This window comes from Orycteropus afer, unplaced genomic scaffold (genome assembly GCF_000298275.1).
Source record: "Orycteropus afer afer isolate SDZICR_OR568_19922 unplaced genomic scaffold, OryAfe1.0 scaffold00080, whole genome shotgun sequence".
Taxonomy (NCBI): Eukaryota; Metazoa; Chordata; class Mammalia; order Tubulidentata; family Orycteropodidae; genus Orycteropus; species Orycteropus afer.
Genome location: NW_006921667.1, coordinates 6277367 through 6302493, shown reverse-complemented (window position 1 = coordinate 6302493; position 25127 = coordinate 6277367). Strand labels below are relative to the sequence as shown.

The window sequence follows — 25127 nt, the reverse complement described above, 5'->3', positions numbered from 1 at the left end:
GTAGAGTACAACAAGCCTGACCCCATTTTGCAAAGGCCCTGAAAAGCAGCCATGCTGCTAGACACAGCTGCCTTGAATGGGATGCTCCTCGGGCTAAATGGCAAGAGGAAGCAGAGGACCTGTCCAGGGCCTCTATGGGGATTTAGGAAAGGGCTGAGTGGAGTTCGCCAGGTTAACAGACTCCAAGTTTCCTGGGTCTAAGAGACCTTCAGATGACCTCTCTGCTCTGGGATCATGCTGGTTCCTGCTACTGACCCATGGCTCAGGGACCAAAAATGTAAAGCCAGTGTGGTGATGGCCAGTATTTGGGGGGTGATGTCACATGGGAGGAGCTGCCAGGGAGCAAGGGCAGTCACTAAATCCCCTAGTCTGGCCCACCATGTCCTCTGCATATGGAATTACCTTATTTGGAGTCAGATGCGTTCTGATCCCATACCATTGCCAAGGTGTCACCATGGAAACGCAGCATAACCCTAAGTGCTGTTATTCTGCCTGAGACTTTTTTTCTCTCAAACCATGCAGATTTGGGGGATGTGGGTGTTTAACTACTGCTCCCAGAAAAAAAAAACAACATCATGGAAGTCCAATTTTAAGTCTCTAGGAATGACTCTGACTACTTTTTTCCCAATTGCCTGACAGAGGCACACTGTCCTGGGATGGACACAGGGTAGACTGAGGCAAGGAATCTTCAGGGAGTCTCTAATGGGCATGGCAGGGAAGAACAGCCAGGCCAGAGCAGCTCGTGGTCCCACTCATACAGACCTGTGTACACAGCAGGCAGAGACAGTCAGGGGGACTGCAGAGACAGGGGCAGGCCCACCACAGCAGGCTGTTCGCCTCCTCAGGCCCCACTCTCCGCCCTTCTATGGGGCTCAGGCAAGATCAATGCCCACAGCTCAGGACCATGGTCCCAGGGGACATCAAGCTCACTTGGCATAACATACTACACCAAAACATTGTTCCACATCCTACTTTGGTAAATAGCAATGGGGATCTTAAAAGCTTGCAAGTGGCCATCTAGATGCAAGGATGGGTCTCTCCTCATTCAGAGCAAAGAAGAATGAAAAAACCAAAGACACATGGAAACAATTGGTCCATGGGACTGGTAGACCATGTGATCCTCAGCCTATATGACCATGAGACCAGAAATACTAGATGGTGCCCAGCTATCACCGTCAACCACTTTGGAGGGGGATCTGGATAGAGCAGGAGAACAGTGTGGAACAAAACTCAAAATTTTATATATATATATAAAAGACCAGGTTTGCCAATCTGATAGAACCTGGTGAAACCCCTGAGACTATGGCCCCTAGCTGCTCTTCAGGTCTGGAACTGAACTCACTCCTATGGCTTCCAGCCAAATAAAAGACCAGCATATGGGCTGAACATTTACATCAGGTAGATATGTTCCTTGGAGAGATCAATCATGGGAGAACAGATGGGCAGTTATGTAAAAGGGAGATCACTTGGGGGGCAGAAGTGCATGGTAAGGAAGGACACAGGAAAGAGGTAACTATGGGGAGGAAGTAAGAAGAGAGCTGCTATTCTGTGGGAAAGTGCAGTCAATGTCACACGCCAAAATGTGTATGAACTGCTGTATGGAAATGAATTCGCTCTGTAACCTTTCACCCAAATCACAATAATAAAAAATAAATAAATAAATAAAAAAGCAATGGCCATAGCAGAAGATGGCACAGAGCCCAGAAAAGACACTGGCACTTGGTGAGCTCGATCCTCCTTTTCAGGCTGCAGTAACTCTGTAACTAGGATATTAACCCTCCCATTTTGCAGAACAGGAAACTGAAGCTCAGAAAGGTAAGATTGTTCCAGCAAGACCCCAGGAGTGTGGGGGGTGTGGTAGGCAGCTGTAGAACTCTTCCAAGCACCCTAAGCCCCTGTAGATTGGCCCAGAGGAGAGAGGAGGAGGGGTCATCAGATTCTAGGTGCCTTTAGGGAAGAACTAGACAAGGTGGCATGACCCCAGCCAGTTCTACTCTGGCTACAAAGCAGTTGGGTATGCATGTGTATGTGTGCACACAGAGAAACCAAGGCCAGTGCCAGCGTTTACCATTTATGATCAAAGCCCAGAGCACAGCTGGGCCCTCTGAGAGGCCCTCACTGCACCAGGATGCTCTGGGATGCTTCCCCACCCCTATCCTCAGCTTGCCATCTGCAGGGTCATCTCTGAGGAAAGTGAAGTGGCTGATTCTTTCCTGGATGGTGGTTGCATGGGCATTTGTATGCAACATGTAGCTCCTCCCAGTACATCCTCTCCCCGAGTCAGGGGAGCACGCCGGCACATGCTGTGCTGCTCTGCATCTGCCTTTTGGCTGGAAGCGTCATCGTAGTCCTAAGCACACCCACCAGGCACCCTATCCCGTGTTTGCAGTGGAAGCAGGTATAACCCCCAGACAGCAAAGAAAGGGTTGTGGGGTTATAGCCCTCAATGTTCCCCCTATTCTAGATTGGGTCCTGAACCTCCTGACCTCTGGGCACTCTGTCTTTTCCTCAGCCCACTGAAGGGGTACCTGGCAAACCCAGCACCTACCTGTGGTGTGGGAGGCTCCACTTTTCGTTTCTTCTTCTGGTTCTGTTTATTGGTTCGAGGGTAGACCATGAGTATCTCCAGCCATCTGGAGAGAGAGAAGGGAGAAGCACCAGGTGAGACTCTTGCTGTTGAGGACCATGGCTTTGGCCCTGGTGGGCCAGCCTATCACCAGGCCCCATGCTCTGCCCACCCAGTGGCCAGATCTCTAGTTTTTGCCTGCCTGTGGGCAGAGTACTGTCTCAGGTAAGAGTCTGCCACGCCAGGCAGGCTGGGCCAGGAGAGCAGGCCATGAAAGCACAGGGTCAGACACTGACTCTGTGATAACCATGGTACCAGTGGAAGGGCTCTGTACAACCCAGGTTCCATTCAGGCCAAAAGCATCCTGACTACAGGGCCATCAAGGTCAGAGCACATCACTGTTTCCACTAGTAGCCCTATCCTCTGGGCTCCCTCTCAGCTCTAAGTTTCCTCCCAGAGTGGACTTGGCAGGTACACAGATGGGCTGGGATTTGAGTTGTGCAGGGCTGTCTTGAGGCAGATGCTTGCCCTGCACAGGAATGCAGGAGTTGTGCTACCAAAGATCCCTACAGCAAGTCACATGGGTGGCTGAGCAGTTGACCTAGACCTTCCAGTCCACTTCTGGGTCCCGCCCTGCACAGGGGGGCCCAGCACTGAGAACACAGATCTACCTGGACAGGTAGTAGGGAAAGGGGCAGCAGACAGGGTAGAACACAGGCCTGTAGCCAGAGACCTGGATTCTAGATTGGGCTCTGCCATGTTCACTAACAACCTTGACTGTCCCAACTCTCTTGGCCTTGGCTTTCATTCTGAAACAGGGCTGTGGCATCTACTGTACAGAGTTTTACAGCAGATAAAGAAGTGAGCTTCATAATAGTCCTGCATGGTTGATGGAAGGTCAGGAGGCGGGAGGCTCAATCCAACACACTCTGAGGATCTTCCCTCTGGCCCTAGGCCCTGGGGATGGAAGGGCAGTCCATGATCCTTCTGATGGGAAAATACCACCAGAGATGCCTTGCCCTGCTGTGGCCTATAGTGAGGACCTGCTGGTGGGGCAGAAGCCAGCAGTCTGAGTGAATCTGGCTAGAGTGGCCATGTTGACCCAGCCATGACACTAAGCTAGGGTCAGAGAGTGGGCATGCCTTTAGCATCAGAGGTGCTGTTTTAATTTGAGTTAACTGCAGGCAGGGAGAGAGGGAGGTCAAGTTACAGTCAGGGTCTTCTGGTGAGCTCTGACAGCTGGCAGTGGTGAAACCAGGTTTAGGTGTGAGGATCCTACTGACCAAGGGGCCACCTGCAGCCTAGCAAGTCCTGTAGCAAGGAGCTCTTGATTTGCTAAGAATGAACCAATGCCTCTGTGCCTATCAGAGCCTGAGCCATAGGCCTGAAGGCCCTTTTCCATGTGCTCCAGAAGAAAGAAAGCACTCCAATGATCTATGCCTGCACAACAACGCCCCCCAAAAAATCCACTGCCACTGAGTCAATTCTGACTCATAGTGAAGAGTAGAATTGCCCCACTGGGTTTCCAAAGCTGTAAATCTTTACAGAAGCAGACTGCCTCACCTTTCTCCTGTGGAGCAGGTAGTGGGTTTGAACCACCAACCTCTGGTTAACAGCTGAATGCTTTAACCACGGTACCACCAGAGCGCCTCATTAGTCATTAGAGATGCAAATCAAAACAACAATGAGATATCTCTTCCCAATACTAATAGCAAAGTTCAAAAAACCCCAGAAAACTGATGCTGGCGAGGGTGTGTGTTTGAACCACTTACCTTTTGGTTACCAGGCCAATACTTTAACCACAGTGTCACCAGAGCCTGCACAAGGTCCCTCTAATACTTTACCCAGGAGGGGAAGATTCTCACCAAAAGGGGAAATCACTTGCATAGGGCTCCAGGAAAAGGAGGAATACAGTGGCAAGTGAAACATCCACTCTACTTCTATAGGCCTCACCACTTGGGGTCGTGCAGGAACAGGAGATCCTAGGGCAATCAGGGCACATAGGGAGGAGGCATCCATAGCAACACAGAAGGACAAAGGGTGCCTGGCCCTGAACCCCCAGTCCGTGGAAACACTCGAGACAGATGTGCCCTGGGGGCCACTCTGGTGTTGAGGGGAGCATGACTCCTCCCAGGGTAGGGGCCCTCAGAGGATGGCAGGTACTGTCTCTGTGCAGTGGGGTGGGAGCTGGAATCTGAGAGACCCAGGCACAGGAAAGGGTGGTGGGTCATGTCCGCTGCCCTTGAATTTCTTATAGGAGCCAATGGGAAGCATAACATTACCCAGGGGTATTAGAAATCTTAACAAAGTAAACTCAGTACAAAGGAGGGGAGGGAATGAATACAGATGGGAGTTAGGGGACTCAGCTTGGACAGGTTCTCCATGTCTAGGAGGTACAGCCATAGTGAGTGAGAGTGGAGGGCAGGGGGCAATGCTGAAAGGCAAGGACATGGAAAGGAAAGCGTTTTCACACCCCACCTAAGGCAGAACACAGAAGAGGCTATTCTGGCCAGCCCTGATCTATGCCCTACTTGCCTCCAAAGGAGCTGTATGACATGGTGTAATGTGGGGCCCATTAATCTAGAAGCCCCTTCATGTTCTCCAGTCAGCTTTGGTAGTGACACAGTGGTCCATTCAGCGGCCTCTGGACCTTTCCTGTTCTGAAAGAGGGCTAGGTTGGACTTCCCCAGTGGCTCCCTACCCCACATCTGCTGAGCAGAGTAGCCAGAACAACCCTAGGGACCTAGCTTAAATGTGGAGCTAGACTGACCAAATGACCAAAGCACAACCATGGCAGAGGCTTCAGGGCCTAGGACCAAGGAACCTGACCTGTCAGAGCCCCCAAAGCCTGGGGGGTGGGGTTTACTGAGCAAAGGTATGAGACCCAGCAGAGGACAGAGGAAGAGCTCCAACCAAGGAATCTGACCTGTTCCAACTCTCTGAAGGGCAGGACTCAAGTTGTCTGCCATAGGACTGCATATAGGCTGAATGCCACCACTCACTCTCCTGATACTACACGTCACCTTCATGTGCACCCTTGACCTGCTCAAGGAAAAATGCAAAGGTAGAAGGGAGAATGAGTCTTGGGTGCCTATCCTGGTGACCAGGTGTAGGTGGTGTTATGAACTGAGATGGAGGATAAGCAGAAGGCACACGTTTGAGGAAGGAAATGACGACCATTCTGGATCAGCACAGTCATGAGGCACTGGTACTAATGTGGGTCTTGGTCCAAGAGGGCCCACATTGTTGCAGCTATTACCCATCCCAGCATAGTGGCCACACTCACCCGCTGATGATCTCCTTGTTCTCAGCCCGGATGAAATGCTCCTTCTCAGGTGTCAGGATGCACAGAGAGAACTTCTGACCAGTCCGGCCCTCCCCATCTACCACGTCTGTACACTGGTTCATGTTAATGGTGCCCTGGGGAAGGGTGGTAGGCTGCAGGAAGAAGAGGGGACAGAGTCACTCAGAAGGAAGCTCCATGGCTACAGAACAAGGTGGCATCTACTGTCCTCTACCCAGGCCACTTCTCCACAGGCCCAGAACTTTTCCTGGCTGCTTGATACCTGCCCACGATAAAAGAATACAGGCACATTAAGTGTCTTACCAGCCCTCATTTCTCTATTTCCTACCGTCCAATTGTCAGGGAGGAGGAAGGACAAGGGCTTGGCTTTCTCCAGAGACATTCATTATTTCCTTGTTGGAGAAAGGGGTGGGGAGAGACAGCTCTGTGAGGACAGCTGGGAAGAGAGAGGCAGCCAAGAGTCTAGTCTCACAAGAGAGCAGTTAAGACAAAGCTCCAGAGGACTTGGCTTTAAAATAGCCAGGATATTTTTAGAGGCAAGAAGGGGGCCAGAGAGAAGCCACATCTGTGAGAGCAGGCTGTGGGACTGGATGGGAAGGGCCAAGACATCCACAGATTTTCTCAAGGTAGGCCAAAGAGTCCAAAGGGGCTTGGGGGAGGCGCACAGCACCTCCTGAGGTCTGCCTAGGGGCTACACTACAAAGTCCACCCTTTCAAAACAGTATTTTTTTCTGAGAGCAAAAGCTCTTAGACACTGAAATGGACAGAAAATGAGAAACAAGAAACAAAGTCTTTGAAGAATACTTGCTGAGGCAAAAATGAGGTGAGAGGACCTTTCTAAGATTATTTTTCAGCATCTTTTAGCCTCATGCTTTCCCTCCCAAACATGAGGAAGCACTATAGATGGGGGAGTGGGGTACACAGAGCAAAGAGACCATGGTTACCACAAGCCAGGAGTTTCTCCCCAGGAGATTAGAGAAGTACTACCCTTAATGCCTTCACCGCTAATAGTGCCACAACCTGGGCAGGTTCCAGTAGTAGGAAGGTTCCTTGTTCCTCCCCAACAAGGAGCTCTCTGCCTGCTGGGAAGAGGCCTGTCCTGCCATAAGAATATAGGGCCTGATACTGACTGAGCTCCTGCCAACCACCCCTGCCCCAGCAGGGGCTGGGGTCCTTTGGGCCTCTATTGACAGGGTAGTGGGCCTATCACTCTTTTCCCCACAGGGGAAGAAAGGAATCTACTTCCTGGCTCCAACAAGCCTGTTCTCATGGGATTCTGGGCTAAGCCCATCTTCCCCAGGCTTCTCCTCCATGGAGGCCCACACCCGCCCTGGAGACTGTGTGGGTTTGGGCTTGGGTCACTGTGGTAACTGATCTGTTCCTCAAAGCCCATCTCCCCTTTTTCTGCAGGACAGTTCTCTCTGGCCAGGTGGCTCAGAAGTGTGGAGGCCTAGACTGGGTGTGTCTGTCTGATTTTCAAAGAATATACACCCTCAGTGATGTGTACAAGGTGTGTACCTTGCTTCAAAACTGGTGGGGACATGAGCCACATCCACAAGCCCAGTGTTCTCCATAGACTAGATGCCCTTGTAGATTTCTCTACTAGTATTCTTGGAAGGCCTTTGGGTGGGAGCCAGGAAAGGGAGCTGGGTGGGGCTGTCCCAAGATCAAGCAGAGGGAGGTTTCTCAGGTGAGCTATGGGCAGGGATGTGTTTAGTTTAGGCCAAGAGGGTTGGGGCTGTTCCAAGATCAGGCAGAGGGAGGTTTCTCAGGTGAGCTATGGGCAGGGATGTGTTTACTTTAGGCCAAGAGGGTTGGTCCAAAGTCATCCTCCCCCCCCCCCCCCCCCGCCCTCCTCAACCTGCCCTGTGGCTGGGGAAGACCACACAGGGCCCAGCCCTTCTCACAGATCAGCACTATCACTAAATCACCAAGCAGAAGAAAGCGCACCTTCCAGCCACGGCTGGAGTCTGGTGAGAGAGTGTCCAACATTCCCAATTGTCTCTGTTCAGCTCCAGGTACTTGATTCTACAGAAATTCCAATTCCCTCATCCCTATTCTCCAGCATCATGGAAACAGCCTATCTGTACCCTATGTGGTCTGCTCAGAGTACAGATGCCCACATGCAGAAGTGAGTTTTCCCCAGCTGGCTTTGGACAAGGCACACTGTCACTCTGACCTTAAGTTTCCTCTTTGTTAAGTGAGGAAAGTGATCCCAATGGATGCATTAACAGAAAGCCAGGAGCAGAATCAGAATGGAAGGAAAACAGAAGGGTTTCAAAGGCAACCTTTCTTTCCTTGTCCTAGATTCCCACTCTGATTTGCAGGCCTATGGTCTTGACAAGCTGACAGCATACACCCACCAGTGAAATACAGATGCACAGTAATTTAGAATTTATACCTCCATACCATGATGCCACTATAGCAGTATAATGTAAAAACAGAACACACATCACACACACACACACACACACACACACACAAGCAGGGACAGTGAAACATGCATGCAGGAATTCAGATGGCTTCTCCTCCTCCATGGAGGCCTATGCCTGCCCTGGAGACTGTGGGGGTTTGGGCTTCGGTCACTGTGGCAAACTGTGATCTGCTCCTCAAAGCCCATCTCCCCTTTTTCTACAGGACAGTTCTCTCTGGCCAGGTGACTGCCTAACTAAAGACAGCATTTCCCGGCCTGCCTTGTAGCTATGTGTGGCCATGTGGCCACGCAGCCAAGTGTCACCAATGGAATAAGCAGAGGTACTTATACAATTTTACCACAGGACTTCCAGACACTCCACCTCTCTGACTTCAGTTTCTTCATTTGTGCAGTGAGGGCTCTATCTCCTTCCAAAAAACTATTTCAGATGCATCAATAAAAGGCAAAGACATAATCAACTAGGCAAGGGCTGAAGGAAGTTGAAGTTTCCTTGCTATCTATGTGTCAGGATCTCTTTCAGGTCCTGTCACAATGACAATCTCCTCTATACCCATTTACATATGATACACTATGAGGGAGGCATTATCTAGTCTACATATACAGAACTCCAGATGGTAAATAATAGTCATAAAAGAAGGAAACAGTGGGCTTAGGATCCTAACCTGTGTCTGTGACTCTAAAGTCCAATTTCCATTGGCTCATCGGGCATCCAGAAGGTGGGAAGAGGCATGTCGCTCTAATATCAGATGCTCCCATTCATAGTTACCCTTGGGATTAATACTTTTCATAACAGCTTTATTAGGATATGATTCATACATTTAATTCCTTTATTTAAAGGTACATCTTCAATGGCTTTCAGTATATTCACAGAGGTTGTACAACTATCAACATGATCAATTTTTTAATATTTCACCCCCCACAAAGAAATCCCTTACCCATTACCAGTCATTCGCCTTTTCTCCCCACTAATCAACCTTACCAGCCCTGGCAACTACTAATCTTTCTGTCTCTTATCAATTTTCCTAGTCATATAAATGGAATTATATAATATGTGGGCTTTTTTTCAGGTCTGGCTTCTTTCACTCAGCATAATGTTTTCAAGGTTCATCCATGTGGTAGTATGTATCAGTGTTTCACTGTTTTTTTATGGTTGAATTATATCCTATTTATACACATTTTGTTTAATCCATTTATCAGATGAAATAGGTGGGCTGTTTCCACCTTTTGACTACTGTGAATAGTGGTGCAATGAGCACTGATGTTTAAGTGTCTGAGTACCTGTCTTTTATATATATATATATATATATATCACTCCTTACTTACTGACATAATTGGTACCGAAGACCAGGTCGTTAATGTGAAAATCAGCATTATGAGAAAATGGAGGCTGACCACATCATCGTGTAACTGCCAAATTACATCATTATATAACTGCTAAACCACTGAGAATCATAGCCTAGGCAAGCTGATATGCAACCTTAACTATCACAAAGTTACTGCCAGACATACATTGTTAATGTGCAAAATAGAGAGATTTTTTTTACTATTGTAATAAATGTGAAATGTCAAATAATGAGATAGTTGATAAGTAAGGAGGAGGTGTACTTAAAAGTGGAATTGGTGGGTCACATGGTAACTTTATGTTTAACTTTCTGAGGCACTGCCAGATTATTATCCAAAACAGCTGTATCATTTCCTACAATTGTGTGTGAGGGTCCAGTACTAACTTTTAAAAATGTATTTATGTCTCACTTTCAACCAGCACTTTTGTACAATACGTCCAAGTGTGCACTGACATCCCTTTTTACTAGAAATAACTACTATAATGCCAGGCTTGGTCCAAGTCCTTCATGTGTGTCATTTCACATAAAACTCAGAGCAATCCTATGAAGCTTGTGCTAGAGCGCTTCCCATTCTATAAATGAGGAAGCAGGCAAGAGAAAACTAAATAACTTACCGAAGGTCACATGGGGAGTAAGCAGAAGAACTAGGTTTCAAACCCTGGTCCTCTGGCTCTGGAGCTATAGCCCCTTCACTACTCCACACTCTACTGTGTCTCAGATTCATGAAGTTGGGGCAGATTCAACTAAGAGCTTACAGATGGCCCCGAGTCCAGGCTCAGGTTTAGGCTAAGTTTAGGAGTTGGCTGTGCTAGTTGCATGCTAACCCTCTGAAGAGAGGAGAAAACATGGCCCTTGACAATCATTACCTGGCCAGGCTCAAACCTTGTGCTGCAAGAGCAAGGGCAGTTATCTAGGTTGTGACCTGAATCTACTGGAGGGAACACCTGGCCCTCTGCAGTCATGCTCCCTGCCCTAATTCTGCCCCTCTAGGGGCATAGAGGCAGGCCTCCCAAGAGGCCAGCTTCACCTAGTTTTGCTAATCGCATTTTCCAAAAATAGGATGACATGGACCATCCAATTCCTCTGTTTGCAATGCTATGGGCTCAGTCCCTGAAAGCAATGTCATTAGGAGGCACTACAGCCCTCTGGAAGCCGCTGATCCATTTCTGGCCTCCGAGCCACATCAACTAAGCTGGCAATGCTGCTCATGGCTGTGATCACCTGAGCCTCAAGAGGTGACCATGCTGGAAGGCACAGATGAGGGCCTCTCTCGACAAGTGCTCCCACACCCTGCTGAGACTCCAGCTCATGCCTTTTCTGATAGCCAAGAAGGGCCAAAGGCACCTCTGTTTACTGCCACCAAGGCTTGTGTCATAGGCCAGAGCAAAACCTCCTGGATCATGACAGTCAGGCAGCCTTGCTACCTGGGAATCTTTCCCCAACCCGTGGCCCTGACAGCACTCTTTTGGGAAAGCTGGCTGCCTCCATTTCTTGTAGATCCCAGTAGCTTGGGCAAGCAGATCTGCTAAGGGCCAGAGAAAATGGAGAGGAAAAGCAGGACAGTGTATTTCTCAAACTCCTGTGACTGACCCATGGAGAACAACACATTTCCCACATGATCAGCATGCACACACAAATAAAATAGAAAACTCATGGAATATAACTTTTCTTAACCAAGCACAATGCTTTATTTTTGTTGTTGTTGTTATGTGCCATCAAGTTGGACCCAACTCATAGCGACCCTTCCTTGGGTTTCTGAGGCAGTATCACTATGGAAGTAGATTGCCCAACCTTCCTTCTGAGGAGTAGCTGGTGGATTTGAACCACTAGCCTTCTGGTTAGCAGTCAAGTGCCTTAGGCACTACACTACCAGAACTCCTTTTATTTTTATTGTTTAATATTTATTATGACCTGCCCAAGGACCATGAAAAGCACCACCTGAAAAGAGTTTTGAAAGACAGGCACTCAGCAAGTACTTGCACATTGCCAGTAACAGGGAGCTTAGCTGGTGGGCCTCCGACTCTGAAAAGCTGTGTTCAACTTGAACCAGGTGTCGATATTCCAGCAGCTGACACTGAAGCAGTCACCATCACATCATCCCCAGTAAGGGCAGCTAGTGTTTATGGATGCTCACCTTGAGCTGGGCATTGTTCTGAGGGACTATATGATGCTGAGAGGTAATGCAAAGGTAATGACAGTAGTGTCCAAAAGCAGACAGAGTGGGAGCTATAGGAGGCTTCCCAGAGATCACGGGTAGCCTATAAGCAACTGGGTTCTGCCATGTGAGCCAGGTCCCAGAGAGACCGCTTCTTTTCTTTGGGTTGAGGGGGTTGGAAATGAGTCTTCTAAAGGAGCACTGGTTGCCCTCAGGGAGCACCACTGAGCACTCCATCCTACCCCCAAGTCTCCTCATCAATTGCCACATCCTGGCTGACAGGGGAACCCCACCCACCTTTTTGCCACAGCCTCCTGAGTCTAACAAACCATGAGTTCTCTCTGAGAGGAGGACCATCCCCAAAGCCACCACAGTGTGGAGAGAATGGCAGAATGGGCCCTCTGACCCTTGGCCCAGAGGCTCTTGGTAGCCAGTCTCCACAGGACTCTTGCCCTTTACAGACAGACATCCCTGGGCACACTCATGGGATCATGATCCCACTCAGGCTTCCACAGTGAGCAAGATACTGCCTAGTCTTTTGGATACAAGGCAGAGAAGCATCTTGCCAATGACCTTCCTCCCTATCATTCTCAGTAATGAAAGAAACCACCCAACACTGTGATCCCATTCCAGTTGCTATTGCCACAACCTCACATTATCTACATTACTCCAGCTAGGTAGAAATGGTCCTTGGCTCAGACGCCAGAGCTGTTCACACACTACCTACCACCTCTTCTTCGGGGAGCTGTGCTTCTGTATCCCTCTCATCCTTAGACTTCCAACATGAAACCTACATGTTACAAGTCAGCTGCCCAGGAGGATTCTTGGGCAAGGAGTTGGCTGGCCTGGAACTACAGCATGGGAGGATCTCCTGGCCTTCCACCAGTTCCAGGACAGAAGGGTGGGTTAGAACCATAGATTCCTGCTCTCTCAATCCCAGTCCCTTCCACTCTGCAGAGGCTCTAGGCCCTAAGGCAGACTCAGGGCTTTAGGTCTCCAGAACCCACTAGAATCGCCTCAGTCTTAGAATCAAATCCTAGCTCTGCCATTCACTAACTCTGTAATCTTGGGCAAGTCACAAATTACGAGCCTTAGTTTCCACAAATGTAAAATGGAGGTAAGCATATCACCTCACCTCAAATGTAAAATAGTACAGCCACTATGGAAAGGTTTGGTGTTTCCTCAATAAGTTAAATATAGAGTCACCATATGACCTAGCCATTCCACTCTGAGGTATATACCTAAGAGAAATGAAAATAAGTATCCAAACAATAACTTGCACACAAAGTTCACTGCATCACTATTCACAAAAACCACAAGGTGGAAATAACCTAAACATCTATCAACAAACAAATGGATAATTACATTGTGACCCAAACCGACAACAGAGTATTTATTCAGCCATAAGTTTCGATAAATGATATAATGCAGATAAATTTCAAAAACATTATGTTAAATGAAAGAAGCAAGATACAAAAGGCTACATATCATTTGAGCCCATTTATGTGAAAAGTCCAGAATAGGCAAATCTACTGAGGCAGAAAGCTGACTGACTAGTAGTTGCCACAGGCTGGGTAGTGAGTGGATGATAACAGGCATGGGGTCTCCTTTTGTATGATGAAAATGTTCTGCGACTAGACAGAGGTGGTGGCTGCACAACTTTGTAAATGTACTAGTAAGTGCCACTGAAATACCCGTTTAAAATGGTAAATTTTATGTTATATTAATTTGTCTTAGCTCTCTAGTGCTGCTATAATAGAAATATTACAAGTGGATGGCTTTAACAAACAGAAATTTACTCTTTCACATTTTAGGAGGCTAGAAGTTTGAATTCAGAGTATCAACTCTAGAGGCTGGGTGAAGGCCTCTTGACCTTAGGCTTCAGCTCTGCCTCTTGTTCCAGGCCCACTGGAGCTGAAGGCATCTTCTAACTCATGCAGCTGCAGGCTGCTGAAGCTGACAAACCCAAGATCAGCAGATAAAATGACACAATCCTAAGATAGCAGGCAACATGGCAGGCTACTGGTTCAAGTCCAGGAACAATCCCAAGATTGCCAGGTTAACACGGCAGGCCACTGGTTCAGGTCCAGGAACTGGAGACAAAGACTTGGCCAAAGGCAGGATCCAAAACGTGCCAAAAAGCTAGAGACCTTTCCCAAAGCTTCTCTATATATACTGGAAGCACACCACACCCTGAAGGCAACTCCCTCCCTGAAGGCAACTCCCTTTCCAGTGATTAATGTCTCACAGCAGATTCTACCAATGGAGGTGATTACAATCTCATCTTGGAGAGTAAAACATCCAGCTGCCAAACCAAACCAAACCAAACCCTGCCACTGAGTTGTATGTGACTCATAACGACCACTCCTTGGGTTTTTGAGGCGGTATCACTATGGAAGTAGATTGTCCCACCTTCTTTCCAAGGAGTGGCTGGTGGGTTTGAACCACCAGCCTTCTGGTTAGCAGTCAAGTGCCACAGGCACTACGCTACCAAGCCACTCAAAACCACACCCAGCCAACACGACACACAATTTTAACTATACAAAATATTACCTCAGTAACAACCCCTCCCCACACAAAGCTGTCATGAAACTGGAGGTGATAATGTTCACATAAAGTGAAGGCTCAGGGCTGGCAACTACATATGCAAACCTCTCAGCCTGTTTCTTAATGCAAACATACTCACCCACACACACTCCCCACAAGGCAGGAGATGGTAAGAACTGATTCAACACCTCTTCCCTAAATGCTCACCAGAGGGATGATGAAGGACTGCTTTGAATACATTTTGTCTCCTACCCTGAGACACTGACACAGAGAAGCAGGGGCTCACAGGAGCAAGAGAGAAACCTAGCTGGATGTGGATGTGGTAGGCAGCACATCCCACCTCTTACTGAGGGGATCAAGGTTTCTGTGTAGACATTGAGGTCCCACTGCTTGCCCTGAGATGGCTACCTGGAAGCTCCTGAAGGAGTCAGCACTAAGGGCTTTACCCCAGTGGCAATCTGCTGATATTCCCTACTCTGAGGACTGGGAGAGGTTGGAGTCCCCTTAAGGAGAGATTGTGTCCAAGCCCCATGAGCTCTCAGGTCTAAGGGTTGCAGCCTCCTCTCCCCTCCACCAAATAATTTCGGTTTTGTTGTTACTGTTGTTAAGAATATATACAGCAAAAACATATAGTAACTTGGCTCTGAGTCACCCTTCATACCTGGAATCGAACTGATTCTGTGGCTTAAACTCTCAGCCAAACAACAGACAGGCCTATGAGCTGAACACCAGGGAGATGGACTCTTTAGAACAATGTACCATGGGAGATCAGAAGGGCAGCATTTGCACAGGGAGAAAAGTAGGGAAGCAGGAATGCACAGGCAAGAAGAACACAGGGAAAGGTTAACCACAGGAAGGAAGTGGGAGGAGAGCTGTTACAATGCAGGGAATGTAACCAGTGTCACAAAATGTATATGAAGCTGTTGAATGTAAAATGAATCTACTTTGTAAAATTTCACCCAAATCACAATAAAAAGTTAAACAAAACAAAATAAAATAAAGAAATCATATGCACCTGCTCCCTGTTTCAACTGATCTACATATTCTTAAAGACACAGTTAAGAATGGATCTTGTCAAAACTCGGTTAATAGCCAATCACTCAACCACTCTGAAAATAAATAAATAAAAATAAACACACCAATTCAAGTTTCTACATGTACAATTCAATGACGCTGATAATATACTTCAAGTTTTGTAACCATTCTTACATCCATTAACATAAACTCACTCAACAAATCCAATATAGATAGATCTTAAATATATATCTATATCTATATCTATATATATATTCTTTACTAGTTAAACTACTGTTTAATTTAAAGAAGACTTCAAGGGATATTTTTGGTTTAAGGTTTAAAGGTGATCTTAAGGCAATAATTTTCAGAGTCCAAACAGCACTCACGGTTCCAGAAAGTCTGGAGTCCATGAGAATTTGAAATTCTGTTCTGTGTTTTCCCCTTCTGATTAGGATTCTTCTATAGAATCTTCGATAAAAATGTTTAGTAATAGTAGTTGGGCACCATCTGGTTCTTCTAGTTTCATGGCAGAGGAGGCAGTTGTTCACGGAGGCAATTAATCACACATTCCATTTCCTCCTCCTGTTTCTGACTTTCCTTCCTCCTCCGTTCTTAGAGGCGAATAGAGACCAACTGCTGTAATTTAGACCAGCACTGGCAAGCTTTTGAAACCCCAGGCACTATGCAATGAACTAGGAGTTAGAACAGAAGCACTAAACAGTTATTAGGCCAATTAACTGCCTTGTCCCATAAAACCGGGACGGCTGGCGGTTCAAACCCACCAGCCACTCACTCCTCGGAAGGAAGGTTGGGCAATCCTACTTCCGTAGTGATACTGCCTCGGAAACCCAAGGAGGGGTCGCTATGAGTCGGGGTCGACTCGACGGCACATAACAACAACAACAAACCTCCAAACCAAGGAACCAAATCCCGTGAGGTGTTTTGTTGTAAATTAGCAGGCTCAGCAGCTACTCTCTCTCTCTTTTTTCTCCTGTCGTTACAAATATATCCCACAACTTTTGCCAATTCAACTTTTTACAGGTGTACAACTTACTGACAGCAATTACATTAATTGGCTGTGCAACTCTACCATTAGTCAATGAAATTTTTCCATCACCAGAAATCAAACTCAGTATTCCATTAGCAATAACTCCCTGCTTTCCCTCTTGCTCTTGTCCCAGGACTAATAAACTTTGGTCTCTATACATTTGTCTATTTTTGTCTTTTTATATAAGGGAGGTCATCCAGTATTTGTCTTTTTGTAATTTACTTAGCTCACTCAGCATGATGTCTCCAAGCTCTATCCATATTGCAGCATGCATCAGAACTTCAATTCTTTTCCTGGCTGAGTAGTATTCCACTGTATATATATACCACATTTTGTTCATCCTTTCATCTGCTGCTTCCACCTTTTGGCTAAAATGAACACTGGTGGACAAGCCTACTGAATTGTGAGAAAATAAATTTCTGTTCTTTAAAACAACCCACTTGTGGTATCTGTTATAGCAATACTAGGAAACTAAGACAGGTGGTCTCCATTCAGCTTGTCCCTGTCTTCTCTAATATTGACTCTTGGATGATATTTCACACACACAATTCCAGCTAGTTCCTTCCGCTTCACATCTCCAGCCTCTGGGCTTGGTCTAAGGCCCTCCATGGTCTTTCCCTTGCCTACTAGCTTGGGTGACCTACTCCCTAGGTAGGAATAGGTTTGTCTCCTTCACAGCTGTCCCAGCCGGAAAGGTCCCACTCACGTCCCTTTCCATGTTCGCAGCACAAGTGTCCTTCTTGGGTGAGGTCTCCCTGTCTGCCCAGAAGCCGAGTACGTAGCCTGCTTAGACTCCCTGACCACTGTATGGGTCTGCGCAAACATATGAGAGCCTTCATAAAATTAGTGTTTTAACTCTGCAAACCGAGATTGGCATCGACCAAAATGAGCCCGAGTCAATATTTCTTTTTTGAACCTTCTTTCATATATTATAGATATTTCCCATGCATTACTAATTTTTTCTTCCACTTCCTATTTGCTCATCCCAATATACAAATGGAATCCCTGGGTGGCACACACAATTAAAAACTAGATACTAGCCTAAAAGCTGGTGGTTTGAACCCACTCAGAGGTGTCTTGGAAAGCTGGCCTGGTGATCTGCTTCTGAAAGGTCACACACAGGATTGCCATGAGTTGAAATCAACTTAAAGGCAACTATCAACAACAGTGTGTTGAATCTTTATTATTGTTATTTTTAAATATTACTCTTGTACCCTTCTCCAACTGAGCTAAATTTACCTTTTGATGCTGCTGTTGTGTGCCGTCGAGTCGGACCCGACTCAAAGCGACCCCTCCTTGGGTTTCCAAGGCAGTATCACTACAGAAGTAGATTGCCCCATCTTCCTTCCGAGGAGTGGCTGGTGGGTTTGAACTGCCAGCCTTCTGGTTAGCAGTCAAATGCCTTAGGCATTACACTACCAGAGCTCCTTTTGCTCCTAGGAACTTAATTTTAATTAAATTTTTAATTTTTTTCAGTGAGGGGAAATTCATATAACATACAATTAACAGGTTTTCTTTTTTTTTTTTTTTTTAAGTACAAAAAAAAAAAAATCCCCATTCTTCCCTCCCTGCAGCCCCTGGTAACCAATAATCTTCTTTTGTCTCAAGGGATTTACCTATTTTAGATCTCATTAAAGTGGACTCATGTAATATTTATTCTTTGATGTCTGCCTTATATCACTTAGCATAATGTTCTCAAGGCTTCAACCATGTATGAGAAGTTCATGCATGTATCATTTCTCTTTATGACTGAGTAATATTCTATTGTACACATATACTACATTTTGTTTATCCACTCATCTGCTGATGGACGTGTGTGTTGTTTCTACTTTTGAGTTATTATGAATAATGCTGCAATGAATACTGGTATACAAGTATCTGTTTGAGTTCCTGCTTTCTAGTCTTTTGGGTACATACCTAGGAGTGAAAGTGCTGGGTTCAAGTAGTAATTCATCACTACCCATCCATCAATTTGTCCTGTTGTGGTGACTTATGTGTTGCTAATATGCTGGAAGCGACACCACCAATATTTTAAATACAGGAGAGTCATCCACAGTGAACAGAATTCAGTAAAGCTTCCAAATAAAGATAGACTAAGAAGAAAGACATAGCAATTCACTTCTGAAAACTAGATAATGGAAACCTATGGATCAGAACAGAATACTGTTTGACTGTATTCAAACATGAGAATGATCTTGAGGAAGGCACAGGACCAGGTGATGCTTCATTGTTATACATAGACTCACCATGAGTCAGAGTCAACTTGACAGCAGCCAACAGCAATAACAACATGGTAATTCTATGTTTAACTTTTTGAGGAACTGCCAAATTATCTCCTACAGTGGCTGTACCATTTTATACTCCCACTAGCAATAGATGATGGTTCCAATTTGTCCACATCCTTGTGAACACTTACTTCTCCCTTTCTTTTTAATAACAGTCATCCTAGTGAAGTGGCATTTCACTGTGGTTTTGAATTAAAGTTTCCACTGTGGTAGCTTGTGTGTTGCTGTGATATTGGAAGCTTTGCCATAGGTATTTAAAATACCAGCAGGGTCACCTACGGTAGACAGGTTTTAGTGGCACTTTCAGATTGAGACAGACTAGGAAGAAGGACATGGCCAGGTTCGCTTCTGAAAATATTAGCCATTGAAAACCTTACGAATAGCAGGGAAACACTGTCTGATACGGTGCCAGAAGATAAGTTCCTCTGGTTGGAAGGCACTCAAAATACAATTGGAGAAGAGCAACCTCCCCAAAGTGAGGTTGATATAAACAATGTGGATAGAGTAAAGCTTTCTGGACCTTCATTTGCTGACATGGCATGACTCAAAATGAGAAGAAACAATGGCAAACATTCATTAATAATTGGAACATGGAATGTACAAAGTATGAATCTAGGAAAATCGGAAGTTGTCAAAAATGAAATGGAATTCATAAAGAGCAATACCCTAGGCATTAATGAGCTGAAATGGACTGGTATTGGCCATTTTGAATTGGGCAATCATATGGTTTACTATACTGGTAATGAAGAGGAATGGTATCATATTTGTTGTCAAAAAGAAAATTTCAAGATTTGTCATGAAGTACAATACTGTCAGTGATAGGATAATATCCATATGTCTATAAAGAAGACCAGTTAATACTCCTATTATTTAAATTTATGCATCAACCACTAAAGACAAAGGTGAAGAAATTGAAGATTTTCACCAGTTTCTTCAGGCTGAAATTTACGAAACATTTAATCAAGATGCACTGATAATTGGGAAAGTTGGAAACAAAGAAGAAACATTAATAGTTGGGAAATATGGCCTTGGCAACAGAAATGATGGTGGAGATAGCAAGACAGAATTCTGCAAGACCAAATGACTTCTTCATTTCAAGTGTCTTTTTTCAACAATATAAATGGTAGCTATGCATATAGAGCTTGCTAAGTGGAATACACAGGAATCAAACTGACTACATCTGTGAAGAGAGACAATGGAGAAGTTCAGTGTCATCAGTCAGAACAAGGTCAGAGGCCAACTGTGGAACAAATATCAACTGCTCATATGCAAGATTAAGCTGAAAACGAAAACAAGTCCATGATAGCCAAAACATGATCTTGAGTATATATATTCCACCTGAATTTAAAGACTATCTAAAGAATAAATTTGATGCATTAAATACCGATAACCAAAGAGCAGTAGAGTTGTGGGATGACATCAAGGATGTGAAGACCAAAATGAGTGACAGAAGAGACTCTGAAACTTGCCATTGAATGTAGACTAGCTAAAATGAATAGAAGAATGGTTAAGTAAAAGAACTGAATGAAAGATTTCAAAAGGCAGTTCTAGAGGACAAAATAAAGCATTATAATGAAATGTGCAAAGATCTGGAGTTAGAAAATTGAAAGTGAAGAATATGCTTGGCATTTTTCAAGCTGAAAGAAATGAAAAAATTCAAGCTTCGACTTGTAACACTGAAGGATTCTATGGAGGAAAATATTGATGCTGCAGGAAGCATCAAAAGAAGACAGAAGGAATACACAGCGTCACTGTGCCAAAAAGAACTGGTTGACGTTCAGTCATTTCAGGAGGTAGCATATGATTAACAATTGATAGAAAGAAGGAGAAAGTCCAAGCTGCAATGAAGGAATTGGCGGTAATGACGGAATACTCACTGAGGTGTTTCAACAAACAGATTCAGTGCTGGAGGTGTTCCATCTTTATGCCAAGAAATAAGGCATAAAGCTACCTAGCAAACTGACTGGAAGAGATCCATATTTGTGCTCATTCCAAAGAAACGTGATCCATGAGATGCAGAAATTATCAAACAATATCATTAGTATCACACACAACTAAAATTTTGCTAAAGATAATCCCAAAATGGTTGCAGCAGAAAAGATGTTCACACATTTCATGTACTTGTTGGCCAACTGCCTTTCTTCTTTGGTGAAACGTCTATTGATATCCTTCACCCATTTTTAAATCAGTTTATTCATCTTTTTGTTGTTGAGTTGTTGTTGTTATGTACTGTCGAGTCAGACCCAACTCATAGCAACCCCTCCTTGGGTTTCCAAGGTGGTATCATTATGGAAGTAGATTGTCCAACTTTCCTTCTGAGGAGTGGCTGGTGGGTTTGAACCACCAGCCTTCTGGTTAGCAGTCAAGTGCCTTGGGCACTATGCTACCAGAGTGCCCTGTCAAGTTGTAGGATTCCTTATATATTCTTGGTATTAGAACCATACTGAAATATAGTTTCCAAATATTTTTGCCCAATCTGTAGTTTTCACTTTTTGATAAAGTCTTTTGATGCACAAAAGTCTTTCATTTTGATTACGTTCAGTTTATGTACTTTTTCTCTTCTTGCTAATGATTTAGGTGTTGTGGTAAGTAAGGTTATGTGTCAACTTGCCTGGGCCTGGTTTTGAGTAGCTGGGTAGATGTAGTATTTCCCATGGTGAGACTGGTAATCAACTCTGTCGTGGAATCTACTGTGAATAGCTGAGTAGCTGCATTAGGGATGTGATCTGCTCCCGGAATGTAAGGAGAAGCTTTAGGAATAGTTTGTAGCTTTTGGCATGCTTCAATCTTACATGTAGCCAAGTCGTTGTTCAGCAGCCTGCCATGTTGTCTGCTGATCTAGGGACTCTGAATGGACTTGAATCAATGGCTTGCTGTGTGGTTTGGTAATACTGGGAATGTGCCTTTACATTTGTCAACCTTGGGTTTGTCAGCCTCAGCAGCCAGCAGTGCCTGAGTGAAGAAAGCCTCCAGCTTCAGTGGGCCAGGAGCAAGAGGCAGAGCTGAAAGCCAAGGTTGATGGGCTTTCACCCAGCCCCTATAGCCTGGACTTCTAGCCTTCAAAACTGTAAGAGAATAAACTCCTGTGTGTTCAAGCCACCCATTTGTGGTATTTTCTGTTAGAGCAGCATAAAGTAACCAAAACAGGTGTCTATCAAAGAATCAATTCTCTAAAAGAGGTCCTAAAGTTTAATCCTTATGTTTTCTTCTAAGAGTTTTATAGTTTTAGCTCTTATATTTAGGTTATCTATTTTGAATCTTTTTTTTTGTATATGGTATAAAGAATGAGTCCAGCTTCATTCTTTTGCACATGAAAATCCAGTTGTCCAAGTACCATTTGTTGAAGAGACTGTTCTTTTACTCATTGAATGGATTTGGTACCCTCATAAAAAAAAAAAAAAAAAAAAATCAACTGGTTGTAGAAGTATGAATTTATTTCTGGGTCCTAAATTCTATTTCAATGGTCTGTATGTCTCTCCTTATACCAGTACCACACTATTTTTATTAAAATAACTTCACAATACATTTGAAATCAGGAATTCTTCATACTTTTTTTTTCCCCAGCTATTTGGGCCCCCTGAATTCTACATGAATTTGAAAATTGGCTTTCTCATTTCTGCTAAAAAAAAAAATTAAAAAAAGGCTGTTGGAATTTTGATAGATTACATTGTGTCTGTATGTAGATGACTTTGGATAGAACTAACATCTTAACAATATTAAGAATTCCCAGAGTACTCATATTCTGCTTAATGGTCCCACAGTTCTCTTATGTTTATTTTTCTTCATTCTATTTTCTGTTTCTCTGAATGGGTCATTTAACTTATCCTATCTTCAAGTTTGCTTATTCTTTCTTCTGTCAGCTTAGAGCTGCTGCTGAGCCCCACTAGTTAATTTTTAATTTCAGTTATTACATTTTCCAGCTCTAGAATTTAGTTTCTTTACATAGTTTGTATCTCTGTTAATATTTTTTTATCTTGTTTAAAGATCATTTTCTTGATTTCCTTTGTATCTGTGTGCATATTTTCCTTTAGTTCTTCAAGCATATTTAAAACAGTTCTTTCAAAATCTGTATTGCAATAGGTCTAATGCCTAGTCTTCTTCCTTAAGGTTTTATTCAGTTCCTTTGAATTGGTCATCTTTCCTGGTTTCTCTGTGTGTTTTGTGATTTTTGTTGAAAACAGAACATTTGAATAATATGGTAGTTCTACAACTCAGAGTATCCTTCTTTATCAGGGTTTGCTATGATTTTTTTCTTAGTTTTTTCCCTCCTTTCCTCTCTCTCTCTCTCTCTTTTATTGTTGAAAGGTGTAGCAGGCTTAGAGACTTTCAGAAACTATTTTTGCAGAAACAAATGGGGAGGGCGAAAACCATTGAGGGGATGGGAAACAAAATCCTGCAGTCTTTGTAGAATGGCTCTGTGCTGGGGCAATCCTTAACCAGACTTACACTGAGCCAAGAAATTGAACCTAGGAGAAAATTTAGGATTACTTCAGGTCTTTCTGAATATTTGTCTTGCCCTGGGCATATTTTTGACTACAAATTATACAGACTCAGGTGCTTTTAAATGCCTCAATTTCCCATGAAAGTTCTCTCACTGGGGTTTTCACTCTGGAAGCTCACTTCCCTTCTTTTGCCCTAGGTGTCTACAGGTTCTTCAGTGTGTCTTAGAGTGTCACAGGCTATGCCTGTCACTCCACTGCCATGAGCAATCTCTAAGATAAAAGAAACAGAGATGATTGCTTTAGTCTTTCAGGAAGTTACTTGAAACACTATAATTTGTTAATCAAGTATGCTTTGCTCACTCCAGAACCAGGGACCAAGATCCCAAGCTGGAAATATGGTTGCTGTCTCAAGTCAGCTGCCAAGGAGGGATGGATGCAACACTCAAGTTAATATCAAAAAGTGTCTCAGCCTTTGCTGTAAGAACGTCCATATAAATAGAACTAACAGTGGGCAAAATGATGATCCCTCTTAGGCACAGTCAACCACCCTGACAGAGTGATCTGTTGGACCTGCAGGCTCGGGACCTTGGTCGCAGGAGACATCAAGCTCAATTGGCATAACATACTACACAAAAACATTGTTCTATATCCTACTGTGGTGAGTAGCGACTGGGGTCTTAAAAGCTTGCAAGTGGCCATCTAAATGCAATGCTTGGTCTCGTTCAGAGAAAAGAAAAAGGAAGCAAACCAAATACACATGGAAACAATTAGCCCAAGGGACTAGTGGACCATGTGAATCTCAGTCTATATGACCAAGAGACCAGAAGAACGAGATAGTGCCCAGCTACCACTGTCAACCGCTCAGAAAAGGATCAGTGCAGGAGATACTGGATAGAGTGGCAGAATAATGTGAAACAAAACTCAGAATTGTAAAAAAGACCAGGTTTACTGGTCTGATACAGACTAATGAGACCCGAGACTATGGCCCCTAGTTACCCTTCAGGCCTAGAACTGAACTCATTCCCATGGCCTCCAGCCAAACAATAGACAGGCACACAGGGTGAATATTTACACCAGGTTGATATACTCCTTAGAATGATCAACCATGGGAGAGCTGAAGGGCAGTATTTGCACAGGGAGATAGCTCGGGGGCAGGAATGCATAGGAAAAAAGGACACAGGGAAGAGGTAACTACAGGGAGGAAGTGGAAAGAGAGCTGTTACACTATGAGGACTGCAGTCAGTGTCATGAAATAAAATATGTATGAACTGCTGTATAGAAAATGAATTTGCTCTGTAAACTTTCACCTAAATCAGAATTTTTAAAAAAAAGTTTCAGTCTTCCTACCCGTGATAGTTAAGTTTGTGTGTCTACTTGGCTACGCCTAGTTGAGTGGCTGGGCAGCTGGATGTAGTATTCCCCATGATGAGATTGGTAATCAACCCCATGGTGGAATCTACTGAGTAGTTGAGTAGCTGCCTTAGGGATGTGGTCTGCTTCCTGTGTGTAAGGAGAATCCTTGGGGAACGGTCTCTAACATATGACACACTTGTCACTGTTCAGCAGCCTGCCATGCTCTGCTGACCTTGGGACTTTCAATGGACTTGAATTAATGGCCTGCCATGTGGTTTGTAAACATTGGAACTGTGCTTTTTTACTTGTCAACCGTGGGCTTGTCAGCCTCAGCAGCCAGCAGCTGTCTGAGTGAAGAAAAGCCTCTAACTTCAGTGGACAGGGAGCAGGAGGCAGACCTGAAGCCCAAGGTTGAGGGGCTTTCACCTAGCCCCTAGAGCCTGGCACTTTGAACTCAGACTTGTTGTTGTTGTTGTTAAGTGCCGTCGAGTCATTTCCGACTCATAGTGACCACATGAACAACAGAACGAAACACCGCCCGATCCCGCGCCAGCCCCACAATCCCTGCTATACTTGAGCCCCATCATCGCAGCCACCGTGTCAATTCATCTCGTTGAAGGCCTCCCCCTCTTT

General features: G+C 44.8%; 1 protein-coding gene across 1 annotated transcript in view; it reads right to left on the bottom strand.

The window, feature by feature from the left end:
* LOC103197533 (myosin phosphatase Rho interacting protein) overlaps window positions 1–25127 on the bottom strand; it is a 286080-nt gene that overhangs the window by 75724 nt on the left and 185229 nt on the right. The window contains exons 4-5 of the mRNA XM_042781030.1: window positions 5853–6004; window positions 2549–2633 (exon numbers count right to left, since the gene is read on the bottom strand). Coding sequence (XP_042636964.1) covers window positions 2549–2633; window positions 5853–6004 — 237 coding nt within the window. The remainder of the gene's footprint in view (window positions 1–2548; window positions 2634–5852; window positions 6005–25127) is intronic.